Raw genomic sequence first — 24,913 nt, 5'->3', positions numbered from 1 at the left:
CCTCCCTCATGGCCATGTGATAACCAGACCATGAGCATGTTCATTGTTTGGAAAGAAGGGTGTGGAGGACATTTGCTCCTCATCCTAGCATTAGTGGAAAAAAGACATAGGTAGATGCTGCATTCTAGACCATCCTGGGCTATAGAAACTCTGCCTCGAAGAATGCAGGTGGAGCAGGGCTGGGGTTCAGTTGGTTGCCTAGCAGCCTACCACATTGAGCAGGCACTGCTCAACCACCTGTACATACACATCTCCTGAGATCTCTCTCCTAAATGGGAGGTGATCGTGTCCACCTAGTATAGCACATGCCCTGGAAGGACAAAAGCTACCTACAGGAGCTGTGGTGATGACTCCCAGGTTAGAGCATCTGCTGCTCTCTCAGAAGAACCACATGGTCCCTAACAATCATCTACAATGGGGAATGCTATTCCCTCTTTTGGATCATGAGGGAAATGCACTCAGGAGTGGCCCAGACATACATTTGAAAAAAAAAGATCCATTGAGTTAAATGATAAAAATAAATATAATCAGCAACAATAAAAAACACAGCATATGAATGATCAAGTGAAACAGCACCTATAAAAACCTATTTCCCAAAATGACGTTGATGGTCATTATCTTTGTGGTTTAATACTAATGCTGTATTGTAAGAAAAACTGAGGCACATGGTTCTCCATTAGGATTATTCTATATTCCTTTGTGAAAGTTGTCATTTTTTTCTGCAGCTCTACAGGCATGAGTGTGTGTTACTCAATATCTGGTGCACACAGTCAATAAGGAATGTGTGTTGTAGACTGATATAGACTAGGATGAGCAGAACACATGACAGCATGGATACAGTATGTCAGTGATTACATCATAAAGTGTGTGTCCATAAAAAATTCACATTATCCACACAAAAGACACTATCACCCTGTGTACACCTTGGTGGCTTTGAATTCCCTATTTACCCATGCTGCCTGGACCATGCAAAGATCCATATCTAGCTGTCAGTTCTAAGTCTACAGGAGGGGAAAGGACCCTTGAATAAGATGGTCTTAAGAGTCAAGAGTTACAAATCAATTTTTATTCATAAGGAATACAATTTACAAAAAACAGGCATAAAATGAACAACTAAAATGGTATAAAAAATGAAAAACAGTAACAAGAATATATAAGTATGAAATAACAAAAAGAAAACTTCAATGAAAATCATAACTAAAAACATTTCTTAACAGCATTTTCTTAATGAACATTTAGAAACACAGTTGTAGTGCTGTTTCTCCTCTAGGACAAGACGTCAAGGCAGTCCCCTCAGATGTCTCTCAAATGGTGTTGTCCGTATGAGAAAGGAGAAGGACCTCAACCAGACAGTCAGGCATACGGATACATAAATTTAGGGTCTCTATACATTGAGGAAATTATCTGAGAAGAAGAATATTCCCCCAAAAAGTCTTTGACTGTGAGGATTGTCGTCACAGGGAACTCCTGAGGAAGAAACTCACTCTTCAGGGGGCTGTCTTCCTGGGATCCGTCCTATGCCATGTCTCCTGCAGTTCCTGAGACCTGGGAGGAGAAGGCAGCTATTAAGACACTGATTTGGTGGGGACATGCATACCAGCTGTCAAGTTGCTGCCTTCTGTCCCCTCAGCTGCATTGGACAGACAGCACTGATCTTTTCACTGAAATCATTGCTGATATCTCTGCAGGCTGGGAACATCACCAGCAACCCTCACAGTACTGTGGGAGAACAAGCTGCTCCTCAGACTCTACCAGTGCAAACCAAGAATGGGGAAATGGGGAGAGACCTAATTGGGGTGCAGGAAGAAAGGAGAAGGCCACATGATACCCAGATCAAAGCCAATGACCAGGACTCATTTGCCATTTGCACTTGGTTCTTATCCCTACAAGGTGCTTCCAACCATAACATGACCCCTGTATGACCTTTGTCACACGACCAAGAACTCGTTCAAAACTCTTCATAGCATCCAATCTGTGATAGGGAGATGCAGTCATATGATATGTTATTCCTCTGTCACCATTTCTGGACTGCAGTTTCAAAAAGGGCTGAGAAGTATAATTGCCAATAACTCAGTTTCTGAAGAGTGGTTAACATCCCAGAATACTTGTGCATACACAGAGCAATGAATAACTCTATCACATGAGGTGGGTGACTGATTGGGTGTGGGGAGATTAGAAAGATGATAGGGGAAGCAAAGATGTATCCAATAGGCAAATGGTATCAGACATTGTTAATCTGACTCAGCTGCTTGTTCCTACCACATTTTGCTGGGTCTGGAGGTTGCTGGCCTTCTCCTGTTCATCTTCATCATTCGGGTTCAACTCAAACAAATATCGCTGTAACTCCTTGCTCTCCTGCTTCAATGTGACCAACTTCTTCTTCATACATGCCTGGTCCATCAGGAGCCGGCTGTGCAGGAGGCTGGAAACACACTCTGCATAGTAAGATCCTGAAGCCTCTTCCTCCCATTCCAACTGCCAAATCCCACAAAGTCCACCAGGACCCAGATACCCATAAAGACTTCATAGAATACATCTCCATACATGTAAGGCTGCTGCACAAACAGCAAATGGCCAATCCAGGGAAGAATAAATTGTTTCTGTGACCCAAGCACCAATAAGAGTCCATGTCTGTCCAAAAGAACAAGGGATCTACAACTACCCATGAGAGCCCAATGCATCGGGACAGCATCAATTAGTAGGCAGCAAATAACCACAAGAGGACAGTATGACCAAGGGAGGTCATGCAAACCATGTGGTCCACACATTGAGCTTTGTTAAACCTGGTAAGACCCCAGAGCCGCAGGTTGGCCTAATAACACTCTGATGCCTGAATCAGTGTAGTTCTATCCAGAGCCTTGTAAAGATGCATAGACACTGTGGTGAGAAGTCACAGTCTCTTAAAGAACTGAAACTGAGTCCAAAAGACCCACAGCACAGTGATATTTAAACAGCAGAAGACATGGACCCAGAGCTGCAGGCTCTCCAGTCCAGAACAAAGAGAGGCAGCAATGGCCATTCCACAAGTGATGGGCCCTTCTGACCAGTACTTACCGATAGAAGTTAATCTCCTTCTTGAGCTCCTGAAATTTCTCACGATGTTCAATGTTCTTTGTGTCTAAGTTGTGCAGTAATGACATGACCTCTTTCTCCTTTATCTTCAAGTTTTCATAAAATGGATTTGGCCTGAAGTAGGGGCTGGCCCCAGGAAGATAGAACCCAATGAACATCGAGGTTTAGGATTATATGAACTCAGGCTGTGTCCTGTACTACCCCAGCCCTGGAAGGACACTTTCTGAATTCTACATATTTGGATCTTCTTCAGCTTCAGAAACTTGGAATTGTGTGCCCAGGACAACAGAAGCTAAGCACCCAGATAAAGGGTTCCCTGGCTCACTTTTTTCAATCAGGAGGGCTGGATCTGCATTCAAACCTGTTATGCTGTCAAGAGCCTAGGCCACAGAGCTTACCAAACCACACACACACACACACACACACACACACACACACACACACACATCCAGAAACCTCTGATTTCATTTTTCCTGTTTTGACAAGTGGAATGCTACAAGCCGAATAACTAATATTCTAGAGGCAGACAGTACACATAATTCTGGAGATGAGACCAGATATTGCCACAAACTTATAATCTGCTCAAGGCATACAAATGTATAGACAAATGTGACCACACAGGCAAAGAACTGTACTGTTGAAAGTGGGGCTTCCAAAATAAAGTACTTACACCTCCATGAAACTATTATACAGGTATATCCTGAGGTCAAAAAACAGACCCCTAAATTCCAAGGGTGGAGGGACACAGAAACATATAAAAGTTGTGCATATGCATGCAGACCTGTGCACACACAGACACACAAACTGGGACACACCCACAAGAAAAGAAAATTAAACAGACTCAGAGAATGAGAAAGAGAGACAAATATGGAAAGAGCACAATGAGAATCATTAGAAATGTATGCACCATTACTGTCTCAGTGTTTAAGGCACACAGACAAGAAGGAACAGGCCAGAGCCTCAGGCCTTCTAGTTAAGCATGGAGATGAACAATGTGGGACCTGTTACCTAAGGGTGCTGCCATGAGATGATAGCGTTCAGTCACATTCCTAGCAAGTACAAACACTGTCCACAAACTCACAGCACCTAGAACCTTGCAAAGCTGCCACTTGTCAAGGGCTTTCCAATTGTACACTGGGAACTCATGCTCCAGTGACTTTATCCCTGAATTCTTCACTCAGATCACAAGTTCAGATTTTCAACAGGCAGAATCAGAGTCCATGTCCAAACTCACTCCTCAGTAAGGGTCAGGTTCTGAATCTCCTCTCTATGGGAGATGAGGTTTAGAACAAGGTCCTTTGTTTGGAGCAATGCATACCTCTTGTTCATGGATCCACCTGTCACATAAAGGAGGCGATCTGTCAGCTCATTTCTCTCCTTGGTAGTTAGCTCCAGTTCTCTATTCAGCCTCTCCTCTTCCTCGTTGTCCTGCACCTTGTTTAGGATATTTTCAGGGGATGACGTCTGTCTGCGGGCCTCTGTAGGTAGAAGAACACAAGTGAACCCGCATGGGGTGAATGCATAGAGCATACACAGACCACAGTGAGGTCTAAACAGGAGAACATGCTTGGAAGCCAGTGTCACTGCAAGAAGTTTGGTCTGTGTAAGAAACATCCTAAGTGGATCACAGTCCCCCCACTACTATATAGAGACCAAGAGATCTAAGCAGCCAGGTGTTCCCTATGCCCGCCCACACAGGCTTACAAGTACCAGAGAGATGCCTTCTCCAGGATTATTATCAGGTACGCAGGCTACAACCTGGTTTCAGGACCCTCACCCCTCTGGTTTCAGAAGTCAGATCATCAATTCAGCATCCACAATGACTTGATTGATCAGGGAAACTCAGATATCCTACACTGTTACTCTATTCCAATAACTTTGCATTAAAAAGTCATGTAGGGGGAGGACATGGTCAACAGACTTATTAATTCCCCCTACTGAAATGACAAATGCCCCAGAAGTGCCAATAGGTTACAGGCTCTTTCTCTACCTGCTCCATATAGTTTGGCTACTGTAGAAAAATATCTGCCACACAGAACCTCTAATATATGAAGGTAAGATTGGCCCCGTCAGCCAGAGGTAGTCAGAGGAGTTCTAAGAATATAAGGTCATGGCCAGGAGCACAGTTCTCTCCCTCTTACTACTGTCAGATAGTCACTGAATTGAAAGAAGCAATGAAAGTGAAGTACATTGATGCCCTGTTTAATTCAGAAAAGTTATACCCTCCATGACTCCTGGTGGTGTTATAATATCAATTTAACATACCGAATGCACTGTAAAAGTAAAGACTAGAAGTTCACCCAATAATAGCATAGGCATTGCCATATCCTCCATGTGGTTATGGAGAAACTAATGATGTGAAAACCTTGACTTTCAGGAATTGTGATAATCATGGAATTCAATATCTGTGGAGATGTTCCAGTGGTTGTGGCCCATTGCTATAAAGGCCAGCTGAAGGCCCCCACACTCACCCCTGAGAGGAAGATCAACATACACTGCCCAGAACTTACTCCACATTCCCCATGTGTCCATCATTACCTTTAGGTTTCGTTTGCTTCACTCTAGACTCTTCTCTATCAACATCAACTCTCCCAAAGCACCTACAAAGACGGGAAAACATGTCTGTGGATATATCCTTTGGACACTAAGAGAAAAAGTAGGGAATTGGTTGTCACAACGATACTGGTGACATCACAGGGATTCCAAGGTCTCTCTAGGAGACAATAGAATGTCCACGAAGGGACGGCTGATGTCATGGATAACAGACTTTGCCTCCCTGCTAATGTTCTCCCTGTACTGAGCAAAAGCTGATGGACCCTTTTCAGGGGACTTCCCTGTGTCATAGCCACTGAGCACCACATGCTTCCAAAGCCAAATTTGGCTCTAGGCTTGATTGGAAAAACCTAAGTCATTGCTATGTATCTAAATGAGTGCTTCCTCCCCAATCCCTGCACAGAAGTGTTTCATCCTACCTCAAATTCTCCTCAGTCAGCAATATTACCCATTAAAGATTACTGAGAAATCACACCAGTTCCTATAAGTAGCCAAAGAGTTCTCCTGTCTCATCATGTGCAGGTGCATGAAATCACACCCAGAAATAGCCTATAGGATAGGTGGCAATGTGGGTGTGTGTTATAGGTACAACCTGAAGCTTTGTGCTTAACATTTGACAGTTGCCACCAGATTCTTTAGGAGAAAGAATTGCATTCATTATGGTCCTGGCAACAATGTGGTGATCTGTTAGGAGAGGAAACTGAAATATTGGATCCATCAGTGAATGCACCCTCAGACTGAGTGTGGGGCTCTCCTCTTTGCACTTAAGTTACCAAAGCAGGATTGCTTACAGGCCTCTCTAAGCTATAACGTGTGATTTCATCTGAAAAATAAAATAGTCAGCAGATGTGGGGGGGGGATGCAGCCAAAGGAGTAGGAGAAGCCTAGAGACATAACTCAGTGGACAGAGTAAGAAACAAGCATCTTCACTCCTGTTTCATGGATCACCCCACAAAACACAAAAGCATGTATCGTACTAAAAAAAAAAGCCAGTTATTTTATTGAATGCATACACTAATACTGTTTACAGTATTAGTAGCAAAGCTCAGATTTTGGGGGCAGATCCCTGACTTGAACTATCTTCCTGACAACATATAAATCAATCAATCAATCAATAAATAAATAAATAAATAAGAAAAAAAAACCACAAAAATAAAAAACACAAAAAGCACAAGCCTCTCATGTGAAGTTACAGAAGAGTGATCCAGTGGTCACTTCTGACCAGGCCATTTTAGCTATGACAGTGCATAGTGACCCTTAATTTGATGGGTCCTATATTAAGCTTTGTGCAATATTGTCATTTTAACAAACCTCATCCAGAACATACATAACGACACAGGATATGATTGCCATGTCCTTGCTGTGTATCAAGTTATTTTTCTGTGTCCTGATTGTCAGGCATATTACAGCAACAATCTGAGATGGCTGGTAGACTTGGAAGAAAGTGGATATGAAAGATCCCCGTTTGATATCAGTACAGCCATTTCTTAAGCATGAGAATCTTTTAAGCTTGCCCTCGCTTAGCCCCTAGACGTTAGACAATAGACCAGAAAGTACAGAAAGCACATTCCCACCCACTCTCTAGGAAGCTGCCTGACCATAAGAACAGAGGGTATAGAACATATTTACTGCAGGGCAATTACAAGACAGGAAACATCTCTGGGAAGCTGACTGATCACTATAGAAGTGAGATGTCCTTGGTACTGAATGCAGCTGTGCTATAGGCTGACATCGCTATAGCCTTGTCCTGGGAACCCCAGAACAGAAACACCTGCCAAGACAGATATCCTTGGTCCTTGTCCTGGGAACCCCAGGATAAGAAAACATATATCAAGTCAGACATCCTTCCTACTGAAATAGCTACATTGATGTGGTTACGGCCTTATCCCAGGACGAGAAACATCTGCCTAGTTATCCTTGGCACTGAAATAGCTGAGCTAATGAAACTGTGTGATCATAAATGACTGTTTAAGCTGTACATTTCTGTTGTTTGAGGCTCCTCACATCCCTCCTCGTGAGGACCGTGTCGAGCCCCAGTGCATTGGTATCCCAAAGTAAACCTCTTGTTTTTACATCAAGACTGAGTCCTGTGTGTTCATGGGGTGGTGATTGTCCTCAGGACTGGAGCGAGAGTCTCCTCTGTCTGAGGGTCTTTCAGATAAAGCTATAGTTGTGGGTTACACACCTCAATTCTCATTGGCTAATGCTGTCCTCACAGTCCTTGGAGGCCCCTTTGTAAGACTACCTGTTGGAAAGTAGAAGCAGCTTTATTTGAGCTCAAAGTGAACCTGACGAGCAACGTAGAGAACAAGATGGGGTAATTGAGAACCTGTCTAAAACCAGCACAGAAACCCACCCTTCATTCAAAGCATCATCTACCAATTCTTGAATTTTTACCATTCTCTGCCAACCAGTCTTTCATTCAGGAAAGGTAGAAAAAAAGTGGAAATGATCTTTTTATTCTAAGGACCTTGATCTGTCTTTCCTTAGGTCCACGTTAAGAACAAATGAAATGGGTATCACCATCTGAACGACTTAGTATCACCTACTCAGCATTTCTAGCCTAATACTGTGCCTATGGCAATCTCAAGCTTCCCTGAGTGTTGCTGCCCCAGCAAGAAGAATGAAGAACTGAGGTCAAACCCCACTTAACCTTTCAAGGGGTTAGAAGAAAGCCATCAGAGATACTGCACTTCTTTGTCCTTAGATTAAATCAAGATGATACAACGTGAATCTATTGGGATATTCAACCATACATCTTCCTCACAACCCCACCTATCTGAGTTCATTGCTTGCCAGAATTCATGCCCCACCATCCTAGATATTTCTTGATTCATTGCTGCCAAGGGCCAGGTTTCCTGAATTTTGTTTTTTGTAGAATTGGGTGTAGTCAATCATAGTTGCCCTCTGTAAGAAATGACAAATATCTATAATAACTGACCACACTGGACTTGTGTATACAAGTACAGTGGTGGAAAATTCAGCATAACTGAGGAGTGGGAAATCACCACTGTGTCCTGGCCTTTCTCTGCCCATATCACAGCTCACAGGCGGCTGGGGCAAACCTTGAGTTCCTCTGTAGAAACAGAGTGATGTTGAATGGACACTGAGCAGGCAGAGCAACACAGCTGAGGCAACTCAATTCCAGCAACAAATGCAGTATGTGTTTCCCATCTTAACAGCTCCTTTTGAGGACTTGTCCCCACACCTAGCTTAAACACAGCAATTTTCATACATGCCTGCCTGCTATTTCATATTGTTGCTGTAATACGCCTCCACATCATAGATTTCAAAAAAGAAAGAAAATAAACCTGACAGTGAGAAGGGTGATGCTTGTCAACATCTAGTGTGTTGGGGGCCCAGGTATGGTCACAAATAACCAGGACACAGGGGATGCAAAGCAAAGGCAGATGCAACTGCATGCAGCTGCAAGTTTATTAACCCTTATACAGGCATGAATATGGATTACCTCACTTTCCCTTTTGGCAAGATATAATAAGATCGTTATTCCCATGATATCAGGAACGACTGAGGCAAGACTAGGCAAAGAAGTGAGACTAAGCAAAGGCTTCTCCTTAAAATATCTGTATAGCAAGTCACCCCTCTTGCTAGTATCACAATCTACTTGTCATACCCCAGAGACCATGAGAGCTGCTTCCACAAAAAACGGACACAGTACAGCATAGTGTAAGTTAAAGTGAGAAAAACATTTTCTTCTCAAGGGCAGCGTTCCAGCCCCTGCTTGCATCTCTCAGCCGTCTTTCCTTGATCCTGTCTGGGAAGTGTATCTCAATGATTCCTCAATTTCTCTCTTTGTCCTTTTGTTTTAAAAGTAACACTTTCTATAACATAGCTAATTGTCCTTGAAGGGGTTTAATCATGCAAAAAGAAAGCAATATAATATATAATGTATGCAACCTTTAATGAGTGTATCTATTTTCTTAGGGGTATTATTCAGATACCTTCCCAGATCTGGATTTAACTTTGATAATTGTTATCTGTCTACAAAATCAACAATATCGAATGAATATTCCAGTTTTCTGGCGTAAAGTCCTCGGGAGTAAGAACTAATGATTTTGGAATTTGCTCGGTGTCTATTGTTATGTCCCTCATTTCATTTCTGATTTTTAATTCATGTATTGTCTCTCTTGTGCATTGTTAGTTTGAGGAAGGGGTTGTCTCTCTTGTGGATCTTCTCAAAAAAAAAAGAGGAAGAAAAGAAAAAGACAGCTCTTGCTTTCCTTGACTTTGTATTTTTCTCTTTGTTTCTAAAGGCTTGATTTCAACCCTGAGTTTACTCCTTTCATCAGATCCTACCAGACTCTCTATGGGATGAGGCTTTGCCTCACTTGGTAACAGCAGCATGGAAAAAATGAAGCTTCTGCTGATCTCTGTTGTGGTGTTGCACATCACAATCTCACCGAAAACCATGCATAGCCTGGTTTTAGGCTCTATTAAAGCAGCCCACTATTTCAGTGTTACCTGCAAGGTGCCATGGAACGGTAGTAACATAATTCTGCATGCACATCGACAGGTTTCTCCACGGTCTTCTGGGTCATTTGATAATAATTTATAGTGAGTTCATGGATGAACACACACACACAAACACACACACACACACACACTTTACTTACATGGTGCATATTCTTTGCACACCAAAAATAAAGTGAGAATTACTGAAAATGCACCAATAGTGCAATCGATGGAGGGAGCTGTGGGGAAGCTGGGGCTTAGAGTTACTTAAAAGACCGGATGCAGATTCTCCTTCTATTGGAGGAGAAACTTGATAGACAATGTGGTTCTTTATTTTCTTTCTCTAGAGCACACAGGACTAGGGTGGCAGCTAGGGCTTTGAGCATGTTTGGCAAGTACTGTAGCACTGAATTAAATCCTAGGGCTGGAACCCTATTAATCATCTACAACAATTACAGGGCAGGCTGGATGACGACACTCAGCTGACAATGTGGACATCTCAAGACAGTCACTGGACAATGGCTGACACACTTGTCTGAAGACTGGAAATGTTTCTCGATCTTGGAGAGGAAAGAAGGACCCTCCAACTACACTGTCCTCTAAGAAAGTTTATTCAGGTGAGGGATGACAGGGACTGTTTTGTCTCATGTCACACATGTCAGTAGAAAATATCCTAGGTATTGGATGCTGCTGTTAGCATTAACAGAACAAAGCACATAGTGTTGGGAAGGATAATAAATTATGAGTAGGATTAGAAAACCCCAAGCCTCTTCCAGGTTCTAGGAGAGCAAAAAAAAAAAAAAAAAAAAATACCACGAAATACGGCATTAATGTGATAGTTTGGTTAAATCTAGTTACTAGTTTCTATTGTGATACCTATTGTCAGTGCCTGCGCCGACAGTGTGTGAATATCAGGTGTAGGTTTGTGGGGTTGAAAGAAAACACGTACACGGGTCACCCCTTTTTAGCGAGTGCCACCAAGGCTTTACTGAGATCTCCTTATATACCAGAGGCAAAAGCCATGGAAAAACAACAAGGCAGGTGAAAATCCCCAACCAGGAAAATAGGACAAGTCTGTGTGGTGAAAGTTCCAGCCCAATCAGGGGCATAAACAGCTTCTTAAAAACAAGAAGCAGGAAAGCTCAGTGGGGAGGAAGGGTGCCATGGAAAATCCCAGCCCCAAATCAGGGGCTAAGAGCAGCTGTCAAAGGTGTAAACAATTTCTTGCTATAGCAGGCTGAAAGGCTCAGCGAGGGGGGAGGGAAACACCAAGGTAGGGCCCAACAGGAGCCTTCAATGGTGGCTCTAATGTTTCACTTTCCTCTGCCAACTGGCCTGCACACTGTTTCTAGCACCATAATGATTTCAAGTCTTCCTCCTAAGGAATTTTGTGGCAACCGTTGAATGCTAAGCACAAGGCTTCATGAGTGTTCCCCTAACACACACCCATGTTGCAACCTTCCATTCAGGCTATTTCTTGATGTGATTTCAAGCACCTGTACATAATAAGACAGGAGAACATTTTGACTGCATATTCAAACTGGTATTATTTCTCAGGAATTTTTAATGGCTAATATTGGTGAAGAAGGATAATTTGAGTTAGGATGAGCCATTTTTGGGCAGGATTTGGAAGGAAACATTCATTTAGATGCATAGGAATTACTAAGGTTTTTATAATCAAGCCTAGAGGAAAATTTGGCTTTGGAAGCAGGAGGTGTTCAGTGGCTCTGCCCCGGGAAAGTCTCCTGGAAAGGGCACCTCAGCTTATGCTCAGTACAGGGAGAACATTAGCAGGAAGGCAAAGTCTGCTCCCCATGACATCAGCTGTCCCTTCTTGGACATTCTATTGTCTCCTAGAGAGTTCTGGCATCCTCTGCTATGTCACCAATGTTGTAGTGACAACCAGTGCCCTAGTTTCTCTCAGTCCGAGTCTGGCAGATACATCCTAAGACATGTTTTCCAGTCTTAGAAGTGTTTTGGGAGGGGCGAATGTCAATTGTGGAGAGACTAGGGTGAAGGAGTCTGACCTTTCGTCTCAAGGAAATGATGGACAAAGAAAGTGGTTCTGGGAATGTGGAGTAAGTTCTGGGCAGTGTCTTTTGAGCTTTCTGTGGAGGTGGGGTGGGGGGAGGGATGGTGGGCGTCCTGCAAGCTTAAGCTGACCTTTCTAGCAATTGGCCACAACAACTGGAGCATCTGCAAAGGAATTGAATTTCAATGAATATCACAATTCCTGAAAGTCATGGATTTCAGAACATTAATTTTCCTATCCCCAAAAAAGGATATGGTAAGGCCAATGCTACTATTCTGTGAACTTCTGGCCTTTACTTTTAAAGTGGATTGGTGGCTTGTTTTTTGTTTGTTTATTTATTTATTTAGTGGGTAATATTATTTATTGCCAAAGTCAAACATCTGGGTTACATCCTGGGACCCACATGACAGAAGGAGAGAAATGGCTCCTGAAAGTTGTTTGGTCATGTACTGCACACACACACACACACACACACACACACACACACACACACACTCACACACACACACAGACACTCACACTCATACACACACAAACTTTTACGCAATAGTAATTTTTCTTAGAGTCTGATATAATTGGTTCTAATACAAAGACAGCCTGAGTGTAGTTACTATATGATTAAATAGTACTCATGCTCTCAGGAACAGAGTTTAAAGTTTATAGGTACCTAATAAACTTGCATTGGGGCATATAAAGAACATTTAAATGTTCAGCAGAAATACAAAGAACAACTAATTTAATTTGTTAAAAGTGAAAGCTTATACAATTCTGAAGGTTTTTATGCTGGTTTTATTATACATGTAACTATGAAAAGAAAACATACATACTTGATCAATGAAATGAGGAAGAGTGATTTAATGAACAGAAAAATGGATGGTACTTCAAAATTTCCATGATTACATATGATCTATTTAATTCCCTCCACAACAGCAAGAAACGGACATTATTATTTATGCGACATTACAGATACATAAACCGAGAAAATATTGTTTGGCCTGATTTTCTGAGCTTCCTTAAAGGTTTAGTTAATTGACAGAACTGTCCTTTAAAATTAGGGTCCATATTCTTCTGTTTTAAATGTGTGACACTTTTATCTTTTTTTCTCCATCTTTATTAAATTGGGTATTTCTTATTTATATTTCAATTGTTATTACCTTTCTGGGTTTCCAGGCAAACATCCCCCTTACCCCTCCCCCTCCCCTTCTCTATTGGTGTCCCCTCCCCATCCTCCTCCCATTACCACCCTCCCCCCAACAATCCCTTTCACTGGGGGTTCAGTCTTGGCAGGACCAAGGGCTTCCCTTTTATTTCTAGTGGGTGCTGCTCTCCCTGCTCCGTGGGAAGTGGATGGGGGAAGGCCCGGGCCTGAGGTGAGTTGGAACTGGGGTAGAAAGGCATAGGGCCTCCTAGGTGAGAATGCCAAACCACCACTGCTGCTGCAGCCACCATGGAGAAGCCCTTGTTCCTGCTGCAGGGAGGAGAGTCTGGTGCCCACAAGATGGCTGAAGGGGAGCTGAGAGTGGACAGCTTCATCACCCGCCTGCTGGAGGTATGAGGATATCGTCCGGGAAAAATTGTGCAGATGACTGAAGCAGAAGTCCAAGGGCTGTGTATCACGTCTCGTGAAATCTTTCTTAGCCAGCCAACAGCTGTGAACACAGGTTTCTTTTGGAGAGCAGGCCTGTGCAGGCCCAGAACCCAGGTGGGACAGTTCAAGCTACCCTTTTTCCATGGCCAATCTCAGATCATATTCAGAAAGTATTTCTTGGGCTAAAGAGATGGCTTAGTGGTTAAGAGCACTGACTGCTCTTCCAGAGGTCCTGAGTTCAAATCCCAGCAACCACATGATGGCTCACAACCATCTCTAATGAGATCTGATGCCCTCTTCTGGTGTGTCTAAAGACAGTCACGGTGTACTTGTATATAATAAATAAATAAATAAATAAATAAATCTTAAAAAAAAAGAGTATTTCTTCCAGGTGATGGATTTCCAATTTATGGAATTGAACTAACTTACTCATGGTGGAAGTGACACAGAGAGTTAAAGTACAGAAGGAATAATCCAGAATGTCCACCAACAGTTGCTGTCACACCAGGACTTTTAAAAGCTCAGCTGCTAGAGAAGCAATGTAGTCTTTGGTTATTCTCAAGCTTAGGTCTTCTAGTCATTATAAGCTGACCATGACACAAAAAGAGTCATCTATATCAAAATAGAGAATACTAACTAGATTCACACCACACTATCACATCACTACTGTATTTGAGGTTCTCAGTTAATATCTAAGAACCTGGAAGAGGCCTGGGTCTTGCTACACATACTCATAATTTATGTCCCCATTGTCAACTGAGATTCTTCATGCAGCCTGGGGTCAAGGAGGTCATCCCACAAAGCACAAAACACCCATCTCAGATAAACATGTATGGTTTATTGAATCCAAAACATCCATGAATTTCAGGACACAATTAAATGTTGAAACCTAAGGATAATAGATAGAGAAGAGAATTAAGATTTCTAGTTCATAGATCCAGTAAACACCTTCAACAAATCATAGCAGCAAACTTCCATAAGGTAAAGAAAGAAAAGGCCATAAAGGTACAACAAGCCTACAGAACATCAAACTAATTGTACCAGAAAAATTCCTCCATTCACATAATAATTAAAACGCTAAATGCACAGATCAAGAAAGAACATTAAAAGGGGTAAGGTATAAATATCTAGTAACAAATAAATTCAGATGTATCTGAATTACACCAGACTTCTCAACAGAGATTCTAAAAGTCAGAAAATCTTGGGCAGATGTACTGCAGACACAGGCTCCTATATCCAGCATAATCCTCAATCACCATAAAAGGAGGAACCAGGATATTTCATGACAAAACCAAATTTAAACAATTCTTTTCTGTAAGAAAGCACAACAGAGGCTAACAGGACGAAAACTCCAAGACAATAAACTGAACTATACCCAAGAAAAACCAAGAAATTAATCTTCTCTCAATAATTTAAAAAAAGAGAAGCACACAAACATAATTTCACCTATAACCAGAAAAAGAAGAGAATGCAGCAATCATTGGCTTTAATATCTGACCAGATCTTCTTTCCCTAATCCCCAAGCTCCCAGGGGCCAAACTGCCAGCCAAACTGTATGCAAGGATGCTCTATGGTTCAAGGTGAGGCCTGTAGCCCCACCAAAGGCAGATCCTAGAGGTGTGAGGTGGGAATGGATATGTGTGGGTGGGGGAGCACTGTCACATAGGCAAAGCTGAGCAGAAATGGGATGTAAATTTGATGAGGGGAGTGTGGAAAGCAGGACAATAGTTGAAATGTAAATAAATAAAATAACCGATTAATAAAAAATAGCCAAAAATAAAATAACAAGTAAAAAGGTAAATGAAAATTAAACCAAACCAACCAAACAAACAAACAAAAATCCCTGAAGTGGATTGGCCTAATTCTGCTTGTATTTTAATGCTAATTTGTGGAACTCAGGACTGGTTAACCCCAAATAACTGACCCTGTTCCCAGTTAACTGTGATTATAAAGAAGCCAACAGCCAACAGCTGCACAGCAGAGAGATGGGGGAGGGGAGCTTTGAGGGCTTTGCTAGAGAGGATCATGAGGAGGGAAGAAGGAAGAAGAAGCTGCCAAAGAATAAAGGAAGAACGTGTGTGATGGAGAGGAGAGAGGAAGAGGACAGCAGCCATGGTTAAGGGAGAGGAGAGCCTGGTCCTGAGGGCTGTCCAAGTGCAACAAAGAGCAGCCAAGATGCTACACAGTCAGTAAGAGTTGAGCGTTATTGTTTGGAAAGTAGATCTCGTACCATGGAGGGCAGGCAGCTGCACAGCTACTGTGCTTACTAATGCACACTAAAATAAATTTAACAAAATATGTATAACCAGTAAGACAGCTCTGTAGAGGATCCTAAAAGGAATACTTTAGTTTGAAGGGAAGGACAAAATACCAGAGAACACAGGGATAAATTAATAAAACTAGGAAAGTTAATCAAAGAAGACTGTGAAAACCACAAAAATTAACAAAATGACAAAATTTAATGCATAGGTTTAAATAATAATTACATATCACTAAACTCAATATCTAGGGTGGTGGGGCATGAATTCTGCCATGGTCTGAACTCAGAAAGGTGGGGTTGGGAGAAACATGTCTGGTTAAATAGTCCACCCACATTGTGTCAATGTGATTTAATCTAAGGACAAAGAAGTGGAGCATCTCTCATGGCTTTCTTCTAACCCCTTGAAAGGATCACTGGGGTGTGGCCTCAGTACTTCATACTTCTTGCTGGGTCAGCGAAACTCAGGGAAGCTTGAGATTGTCACAGCACAGTGTTAGGCTAGATATACTGAGTAGATGATACTAAGTTGTTCAGATGGTGATACCCATTTGCATGTGTTCTTAATGTGGACCTAAGGAAAGAGAGATCAAGGTCCTTAGAATAGAAGGAACATTCCCAGTCCTTTTCTACCATTCCAGACTGAAAGGCTGGTAGGGAGAAAGTGGTAAATAATAAAGAATTAATAGATGATGCTTTGAATGAAGGGTTGGTTTTTGTGCTGGTGTTAGACAGGGTCTCACGTATCCCATGTTGCCCTCTCCCTGGCTGGCCCGGTTCACTTTGAAGTCAGTGCTTCCACTTTCCAATAGATAGTCTTACAAGAGGGGCCTCCGAGGTCTCTAGGACAGCATTAGCCATTGACAGTTGAGGTGTGCAACCCACATCTATAGTTTTAGCCACTTTGTTCCATGTCTACCAGCTATTTCAGATTGTTGCTGTTCTATGCCTGACAATCAAGGACACAGAAAAATAACCTGATAGAGAGCAAGGACATGGTGATCACATCCTTGCCTCTGCTGTATGTTCTGGATGAGGTTTGTTAAAATTCCAATATTCCAAAAAGCTTTATATAGGGCCCGTCACATTAAGGGTCACTATGCACTGTTTCATCTAAAATGGCCTAATCAGAACTGACCGCCAGACAACACTTCCTGCGAAGTTCCTATGAGAAGCTTAAGTTTTTTGTGTTTTTTCTTCTTCCTTCCTTCCTTCCTTCCTTCCTTCCTTTCTTTCTTTCCTTTCTTTCTTTCTTTCCTTCTTTCTTTCTTTCTCTCTCTCTCTTTCTTTCTTTCTTTCTTTCTTTCTTTCTTTCTTTCTTTCTTTCTTTCTTTCTTTGCTTTATAGGTTTAGAGGAATGTATTTTGGGCCACGGACCTGCCCCTAGTATCTTAGCTATGGATGTGATCAATCAGTGTTAGTGTATGCATTCAATAAAATGTCCACTTTTGACTAAGGTAGATGCTTCTCTGTTTTGTGGGGTGACCCATTGTCAATGTGTAGTGAGTTGGGGCCCTGGGTATGGTCACATACCCCCAGGACACAGGGGGTGCAGAGCAAAGGCATAAGAAACTGCATGCAGTTGCGAGCTTTATTAATCCTTATTAAGCTAAGAATATGCATTACTACAATTTTCATTGTGTCAAGATACCATAAGATCATTATTCCCAGGATACCAGGAACAATGAGGGAAGATTAAACAAAGAAAGACGAATAAATGAAAGCTTCTTCTAAAAATATTCATATAACAAATAACCTCTCTTATTATAATCAAAATATACTCACCATTACCAAGAGAGCGTTAGAACCACTTCCATAGAAACGGGACACAGCAGAACATATTTTAAGGCCAAGTGAGAAAAACATTTTCTTCTCCAGGGCGGCATTCCAGCCCCTACTTGAATCTGTCACCAGGCCTTTCTTGACCCTGCCTGGGAGCTGCATCTCTATGTCTTAACAATTCCTTCTTTTTTCTTTTGTTTTAAAGTAACACTTTACATAACATAGCTAAAGGTCCTTGTAGGGGTTTAGTCATGTAAAAATAAAGCAACATAATACATAATGTACATAAGATTATGGCAAAACTAGCTCCTCTCATGCTATGGAAAATCCTTTGAAGCCAAGCCTTGGGATCTAATCCTGTCAATTGATCAGCCAATAATTTCGCTATTTCCATAGGAGTAGTATCTTCTAGCTGTTTACCAAAAGACATTCGAACATCATATTTCAAGGCATTAATTACTTTTGAAGCACTTTCATTACCCTCTAAATAGGCTTGAATTAACTTCCAATCATGTTCTGTGTCATTATCCATATATTTACTAACAGAAAAGTAGTAGGATTTCATCATGATAAGCAATATAAGCCCGATAACTGGCATTGGCCGCAGCAGAAGAAACCATGAGTAAAACACACATTGCTAAGAATAAGTGCTCAGCAGTAAAGGACTTTCCTGAAGGGGACAAAATTATTCCTTTCAGTGCTTAATCGCTTCACCTGACCCCACATAGGTAATAGGGTTGTCACTGCACGGATCCTTATCCATTGTTGTTTGTGGACACTAAGAGAAGCCAGGGCCTCAGTAATGGAGGACACCTCCTCATCTCCTGAGAACATCCATCAGGAGAAAATGTAGCTGGTTTAACTGGATTCCTTTGAGGGTAGGGAGCAGTTCTTATTATTCTGTGCTTGGATCCATCTCCCGGGTAACCAGAATAGTCTCCCATCCTGTAATGAGACAAAACCCTCTCCCCTACATACAATGATGTCCCTTCCTGTCATTCAGCATCCCGGGCAATTTTTATCCAACTGTCTGTTCCATGCCTTCTGGGGGGAAGTTCAACAAAGTGTCTATCGGCTCTTGATATAACTTCACCTTGTGGTAAATTAAGAAAATTAATAACGTATAATGCTTGTGCCAATATAGCTCTGGGACTGGTCTGCAAACTCCATTCAGGTTGTATAAGGCCATCTCTTTTCCCCCTTTTTAATTTTATAATTTGTCATTATATGGTGTGGTGAATTCTTTCAACAAAAGCTTGTCCTTGTGTATTGTGTTCTGTACCAGTAATATGTACAATATGATATCGTTGACAAAATTGTTTATATTGATAAGAAATATATGTTGGTCCATTATCAATTTTAATTTTAGAAGGCAGTCCCATAACAGCAAAAGTTTCCAATAGATGCTGTATAACATGAGCAGTGCGTACTCCTGGCAATGGTGTAGCCCACACAAATTTTGAAAAATTATCTATGCTTACATCTATATGTGAAAGGTGACCAAACTCAGAAATATGGGTTATATCGATCTGACACGATGTATTAAGTTGCATCCTTCTGGGATTAATTTGAGATGGAACACATTTTATACATGAAGACTAACACGTAGGACAATTAGCAATAATTTGTTTGGCTTGAGAATAGGGAAGCTTATATTTAATATGTAAATATCCTGTATTGGCATGATTATGACTGTGTTCTTCTGGGGTAGCAAAGGCCACTAATTGATCTACCATATGATTGCCAAGTGTTAAAGATTCTGGAAATTTTGAATGTGATCTAGTATGTGTAATGAATATTCTAGAGTTTCATAATAACAATAGTCCTTTAATATGTGAGAATAACATTTAATATCGGCTTAGATGTAGAAACAACAGCAGTCGCAATATTCTGTACTACTCCTACAACATAAGCGGACTCAGCTATAATATTTTTACATCATGAGTAAAATCCTGGAATACATTAATTACCGCTAATAATTCATTTTGTTGTACTGACCCAAAAGAAGATTCTTGTTCCCAAAATTAATCTTTGGTCCAACAAGCCATCTTGGTGTTAGAGCCATCTGTAAACACAGTAAAGGCTGATGGTAATGGATCAACAAAATTAGTGTATTTATCAAATTTTTTTTTTGTTTTTTAAAGCAATCCCACAATTTACTATAGGGAGGATGAAATTCAATATTTCCAGTGTAAGAAATCATGGCTAATTGAAAAACCTCAGACATCTGCATTAAATATTCCACTTTATCTTTGCTAAATGGGAAAACAATAGCAGCACAATCATATCCCCACAGAGTAACAGATCTTTGTATGCCTTGCTGAATACTTAAAGAAATTTGTTCCTCATAATTTGTTAATGTATGGTTAAAGTTTTATTTAATATAAACCCATTCTAAAGGCAATTCATCCTGACTGAAAGTGCCGGTAGGATATTCAAGAGTATTTAAACATATAATTTAATAACTCTATCTGGATCAATACATGCCAAATATGCATCTTTCCATTTTCAGAAAAGATACCCTTGCATGCCTTCATATAAGCATTAATATCCCCAGCCTCCTTTATAGGTAATAATGCTCTCCTGTACTCTTCATTAGCATTTTCAAAAGCAAGCATTTGCAGCAGTTGTCCTCCAGCTTCCTCTCCTACCATTGTTCTTTCCAATGTTAATTTTAATATACATAAAAACTTAATACATGGTTCATAGAAAGCTACTACCTTTTTCAACCAACCAGTATCATCCTTTATAATAAGTCGGTTGGGCCACACCTTGAATCGATGCTGGCCTAATTATAGGAAAAGAAAAAGCAGGTGAATTTGTCATCATCATCCTGTGAATCTAAAGGTCAACATGCTATCCTCGGGAAAAGACTTAGAAAAACCTGCTTCAGGCAGTGGTGCAGAGTGCAAAACTTTTACTTTCGTTTTGTCTTAATGAAGCTCTAGCTTCTTGTTCTGTATTCGTTATTACCCTGTCTGCATTCATGGCCTTGAACACAGTAAAAATTACAGCCCAAAGAGACCAGAAATTGGAATCTTTTTGCCCTGCCTGACAGCCTTTTTCACCTTAACTTTCACTTTGACCCAGATATCAGAATCCCTGGAACCCTCGTCAGGGAACCATGGAGTTTACTCTTGCTGTCTCTAAACACTTTTCTAAACCAGACTGATAGACATGAATTCCCTGCACTCTTAAAGATGCTTAAGCATAGCGAGATGAAGAGAAGATTTATCTTGTCCCATTTCCTTGTAATAAAATGTACTTACCTTATCTGACTGTCCAGACTTACCTTCAGGGACCCTGTTCCAGTGCCATAGGTCGACGTCTAGGGTGTTGGGAGCCCTGTGTCCGGTCGCATTCCTTTCTGTGTTTCCCGATGCTCAGTGGCCATGCCACTCCAGCATGCTTTGAAATGAACCAGTCCGCAACCACCACCACCACCACCACCACCACCACCACTACCACCATTACCACCAGCAGCAGCACCACCACCAATTTGGTTTTGTAAATAAAGTTTTATTGACATCGCCATCCTCAGCATTTACATCCTGTTCAGTGCTGCTTCTGGCTGCAGCTGCAGGGCTTAGGAGCCACAGAGCCCTTTAGACTCCCAGAGCTGAGAGCATTGACCTTTTGCCTTGTTTGTGAAAGAGGTGACTGACCCCTGTGCTCGAGGTGGCCTTTCCGTGCCCCTTAACCCATAGCATAGGTCTCTGTGCCATCCTCTCCCTTTGCTGTGGTGTGCACTTCCTGGTACATTTCCGTTAGCTCTTGACATTTCCAGAGCATTGGGTCTTGCAAATTGAATTTGCATGGCACCAGGAATAGACCTGATAGTAGGGTGTGGGACACTCCCTATGGGGACCCTGCCCAGGGGCATAAGCTTACTTTTCCAGTCAACTCCCTGAACAGTGAGCCTTTGTGGGACAAGGTACTTCACGACATGACTTGACCTCTCTGCAGTGCACCCAATCCCTGCTTGGCTCAGATGTCCCCCAGAGAGGTTGTGTGAGTGTCCCCAGTAGAGGCAGCACTCTGTGTGGTGGCATTGACATGGCATCCAGGAAAGTCAAAACCAGAGAGGCATGTCGGGCAGTTGGAAGCAGATGTCTGCGTCCTTGGGGAGAAGGATGGACTAGACACTCCTGCAGGGGGTGAGCTGAGAAGCACTTCCTTGGCTTTTTCACAACCATACATCCTGCATGCCATGCTGTGTACCCATGCTGAGCTGAAGCCCCAGGCTTTGAGTCTCCCACAGCTGCTGTGTCCTGGGGCCAGAGTAGGATTAAGCAGACTTCAGCAGGAGAAAGGTGAAAACCCTGGTTGCAGGGTGGGGATGGCACAGTCATAACACACCTGCGCATGAGGCCCCTGACTTAGAGCCGTATAGCAGCTGTGACAAGCCAGCTCTGGTGACACTCATCTGCAATCTCAGCCCATGGGGGGTAGAGGCAGTAGGATCAGTTGTTTAATTATCCTTGGCTACACGGCAGGTTCGAGGCCAGCCTGGGCAACTTTGTCTATGAAAATAAGACAAAATGAGGTCTTGACTCTGAGCATCACAGTCTGTACCTGGCACAGTTGCCCCACCCAGGTAAGAAACCCCTCTGTCCAGAGGCCATAACTGCAGGAGACCCCTGGCCAAGTGTCTATACAGCGCCCTGTTTGACTGGACTGTGCTGAGGACCAACCACGCTCTCCTCAACAGGAAGGACATGGGAGAGGCTGTTTCTGTGAGATTCCGGGCCCTGAGACAGCCAAGAATAAACCCTGTCCTTGGGAAAAGCCATGGAGACTGGGAACCCACGGGATCTCTGCAAACACCAGGGCTGGCAGAGGACTCTGATCCTCTACAGCAGCTGCTCTCAATCTGTGGGTTCTACATCAGCGCTCCTGCACACCAGACATTTACATTACAGTTCCTCACAGTAACAAAGTTACACTCATGAAGTAGCTCTCCAATAAGTTTATGTTGGGATGACAACGACATGAGGAACTGAAATAAAGTGTCACAGTGTTAGGAAGGGTAAGAACCGCCATTATATAGGAACCCAGGCATCTGCACTCGGTGTCTGGAAGTGTGATAGGCTAGGCTTCACCCTCAACGATGCCAGCATGTGGGCACCAAGCCTAGGTTCCACCCCAATGCTTACTGGATATGTGCAGGCCTGGTTCCATCAAGAAGTAATAAAGGAACCCTTGGCAAAAAAACACTGGGTACCAAACTGGTCAGGAAAACACACCCCCTCTGCTGCAACTCCTCTCAGGAGGGCTAGTCTTTCCAGGAGACCCCGGCTATAACCACACCTTGTCTCCCAGTGCTTGCCCATTGGTGTCTTGGCCATATTCAGATTTGAGGACTTTGAACAGAATAGCTTCCAGCAGATTTGCATCAATGAATCCAACAAGTAGTTGCAGTTCTACTTCATCCAGAGCACCTTCAAGCTGGAGCAGGTGAGAGTGGACACCTATTCCCCAGCCCAGCCCAGCCATCACCCTGAATGTCAGCTGTGTCCCTCAGTATCAGCAGGATGGGGCTTGGGCACCGTACGTTCCCCAGGACCTAAAGCTATGTCCTTGAACTCAGTGCCATGCTCAGCCCTTCCAGCCTCTTTCAACCCTTCTGGATGCTCAACTGCTCCTGCAGCAAGGCAGCAGTGTGCACATTCTGTCACGTCATTTGTGTGTGTGTCTACAGGAGGTCAGAGTCTGTTGCCTCTGTTCATTTCTTTTGCTGTATTTGCCTTTCTGAGGAGGCAGGACCCACAGATATGGGAGGCAGCCACATGCATATTCTGCAGCCATGTCTGATTCCTCTGAGCCTCAGTCCCACTTACACACCTACCCTCCAACCTCCCCACTCCATGTCACCCCTGGGGCTCTGTAAACCTTCCTGCTTTCTGTCTTTATATAACTGGTGACACTCCAGCCCTCAGTCAGTGGTGTCATACAGTGTTAGTTTGTCTTTGCACTGCCTGGAGGTCTGACTTAGGAGAATGGCTACCATTCTCATTCCTGTTCAAGGGTCAGAATCTGAATCCTATGTAAGGCTGAATAATATTCCAGCACATGGCTGGGCCATGTTGAATTCACACAGTCACCTATGGATCTTATATTTTGGCTTGTAAACACACACATATAAGACTCAAGTGACACCCAAGTGGAGAATTGCTGGAGTCCTCCATGGCTTTCTGAACCGTCTGAGAGACCATCCTGTCCACAGTGTATAGGGCACCATCTACTCATAGCTCACACAGCATGAGAAGATTAGGGAGGGTTAACCTGGCTTCTCTGTCTCCTACTTTCTCCCACACTAGCCCTAGCATCTTTCTGTATTGCAGTGAATGTTTAGAACCCAGGAGGATTCCAGCTTCCTTGCTCAAATATAGCAAGTTCCTCCTTGCCTGCTTTGAGACTGAGTCTCATGCAGCCCAGGCTGTCTCTGATCTCACCATTAGTTAAAATGGCCATGAACTCCTGGTTCTCATGCCTCAGACGTCTCTGAGTGCTGGGTGACAGGTATGCACCACTCTTAAGTCCTGCCACTGGGACAAGAGTGAGCAGAGCCAGCTCTGAAGCACACACTTTGCTGGTGTCAGTGATGACTGACTTATGATCCTTTCCTCCTTGCCCATGGCCCTTCTCCTTGGTGCATGCCATCCTTCCTCCCTGTGACTCATGGGGACACCAAGCCTGAGAATGTCAGGAAGAAGTTTACTTACTTCACTGGGTTGGAGGCTGTTAGGTTCCTGCGTCAGTAGGTGAGATTCAAGCTAGAAGGTTTGTGGCATGAGAAACGGGAACAGAACTGGCATGGCAGGAACAATTGTCACCTGGCTCTGAGAAGACCATGTGGGCAGAAACTCATCGTTGGGCAGGTAGTGAGCTCAAGACCAGGCTGGGCATTGCTCAGCGCATGTGAACAGGTATGTGTACATGGACATGTGTTTCCCCCACATGGTCACCACTTATCCAGGCACGGTGAATACTCCAAGGAGCTTTTTATGTTTTAACATTGTGTGTGTTTGTGTGTCCATACATACATATACACACATACATTCGTACATATACACGAATACACGTACATGAAAACACATGCATATACATGACTATACACATTCATGCTCACACACACATATATACACACCTACAT

The 24,913-nt window shown here is 42.7% G+C and overlaps 3 protein-coding genes across 5 annotated transcripts in view; 1 reads left to right on the top strand and 2 right to left on the bottom strand.

Moving 5' to 3' along the window:
- The window catches only part of LOC147998853 (uncharacterized), a 343,457-nt gene extending 322,249 nt beyond the window's left edge, over nucleotides 1–21,208 (bottom strand). Inside the window, exon 1 of the mRNA XM_087595565.1 lies at nucleotides 21,050–21,208. The gene's annotated coding sequence lies outside the window, so the exon portion shown is untranslated. The remainder of the gene's footprint in view (nucleotides 1–21,049) is intronic.
- The window catches only part of LOC147998836 (uncharacterized), a 924,038-nt gene that overhangs the window by 413,715 nt on the left and 485,410 nt on the right, over nucleotides 1–24,913 (top strand). The gene's annotated exons all lie outside the window — the stretch shown is intronic.
- Nucleotides 1,054–23,253, bottom strand: LOC147998852 (disks large homolog 5-like). Its single transcript, XM_087595381.1, has 6 exons — nucleotides 23,068–23,253; nucleotides 5,611–5,716; nucleotides 4,391–4,550; nucleotides 3,055–3,198; nucleotides 2,260–2,422; nucleotides 1,054–1,545 (listed from the first exon to the last, which is right to left on the bottom strand). The coding sequence occupies exons 1-6, from the start codon at nucleotides 23,251–23,253 to the stop codon at nucleotides 1,516–1,518; spliced, it is 789 nt and encodes a 262-aa protein (XP_087451507.1). The 3' UTR covers nucleotides 1,054–1,515.

This window comes from Rattus norvegicus, chromosome 19 (assembly GCF_021556685.1).
Source record: "Rattus norvegicus strain SHRSP/BbbUtx chromosome 19, alternate assembly SHRSP_T2T, whole genome shotgun sequence".
Classification (NCBI taxonomy): Eukaryota; Metazoa; Chordata; class Mammalia; order Rodentia; family Muridae; genus Rattus; species Rattus norvegicus.
This window is presented reverse-complemented; position numbering and strand designations above follow the sequence as displayed.

Coding starts and splice junctions, on each gene's coding strand:
- LOC147998852 (XM_087595381.1), bottom strand. CDS start 23,253: ATGGCTGGGCTGGGCTGGGGAATAGGTGTCCACTCTCACCTGCTCCAG. Junction 5,717..23,067: donor GGCAAGCACTGGGAGACAAG/GTGTGGTTATAG, acceptor TTTTTCTCTTAG/TGTCCAAAGGATATATCCAC. Junction 2,423..3,054: donor AAGGAGATTAACTTCTATCG/GTAAGTACTGGT, acceptor GTGTGTTTCCAG/CCTCCTGCACAGCCGGCTCC.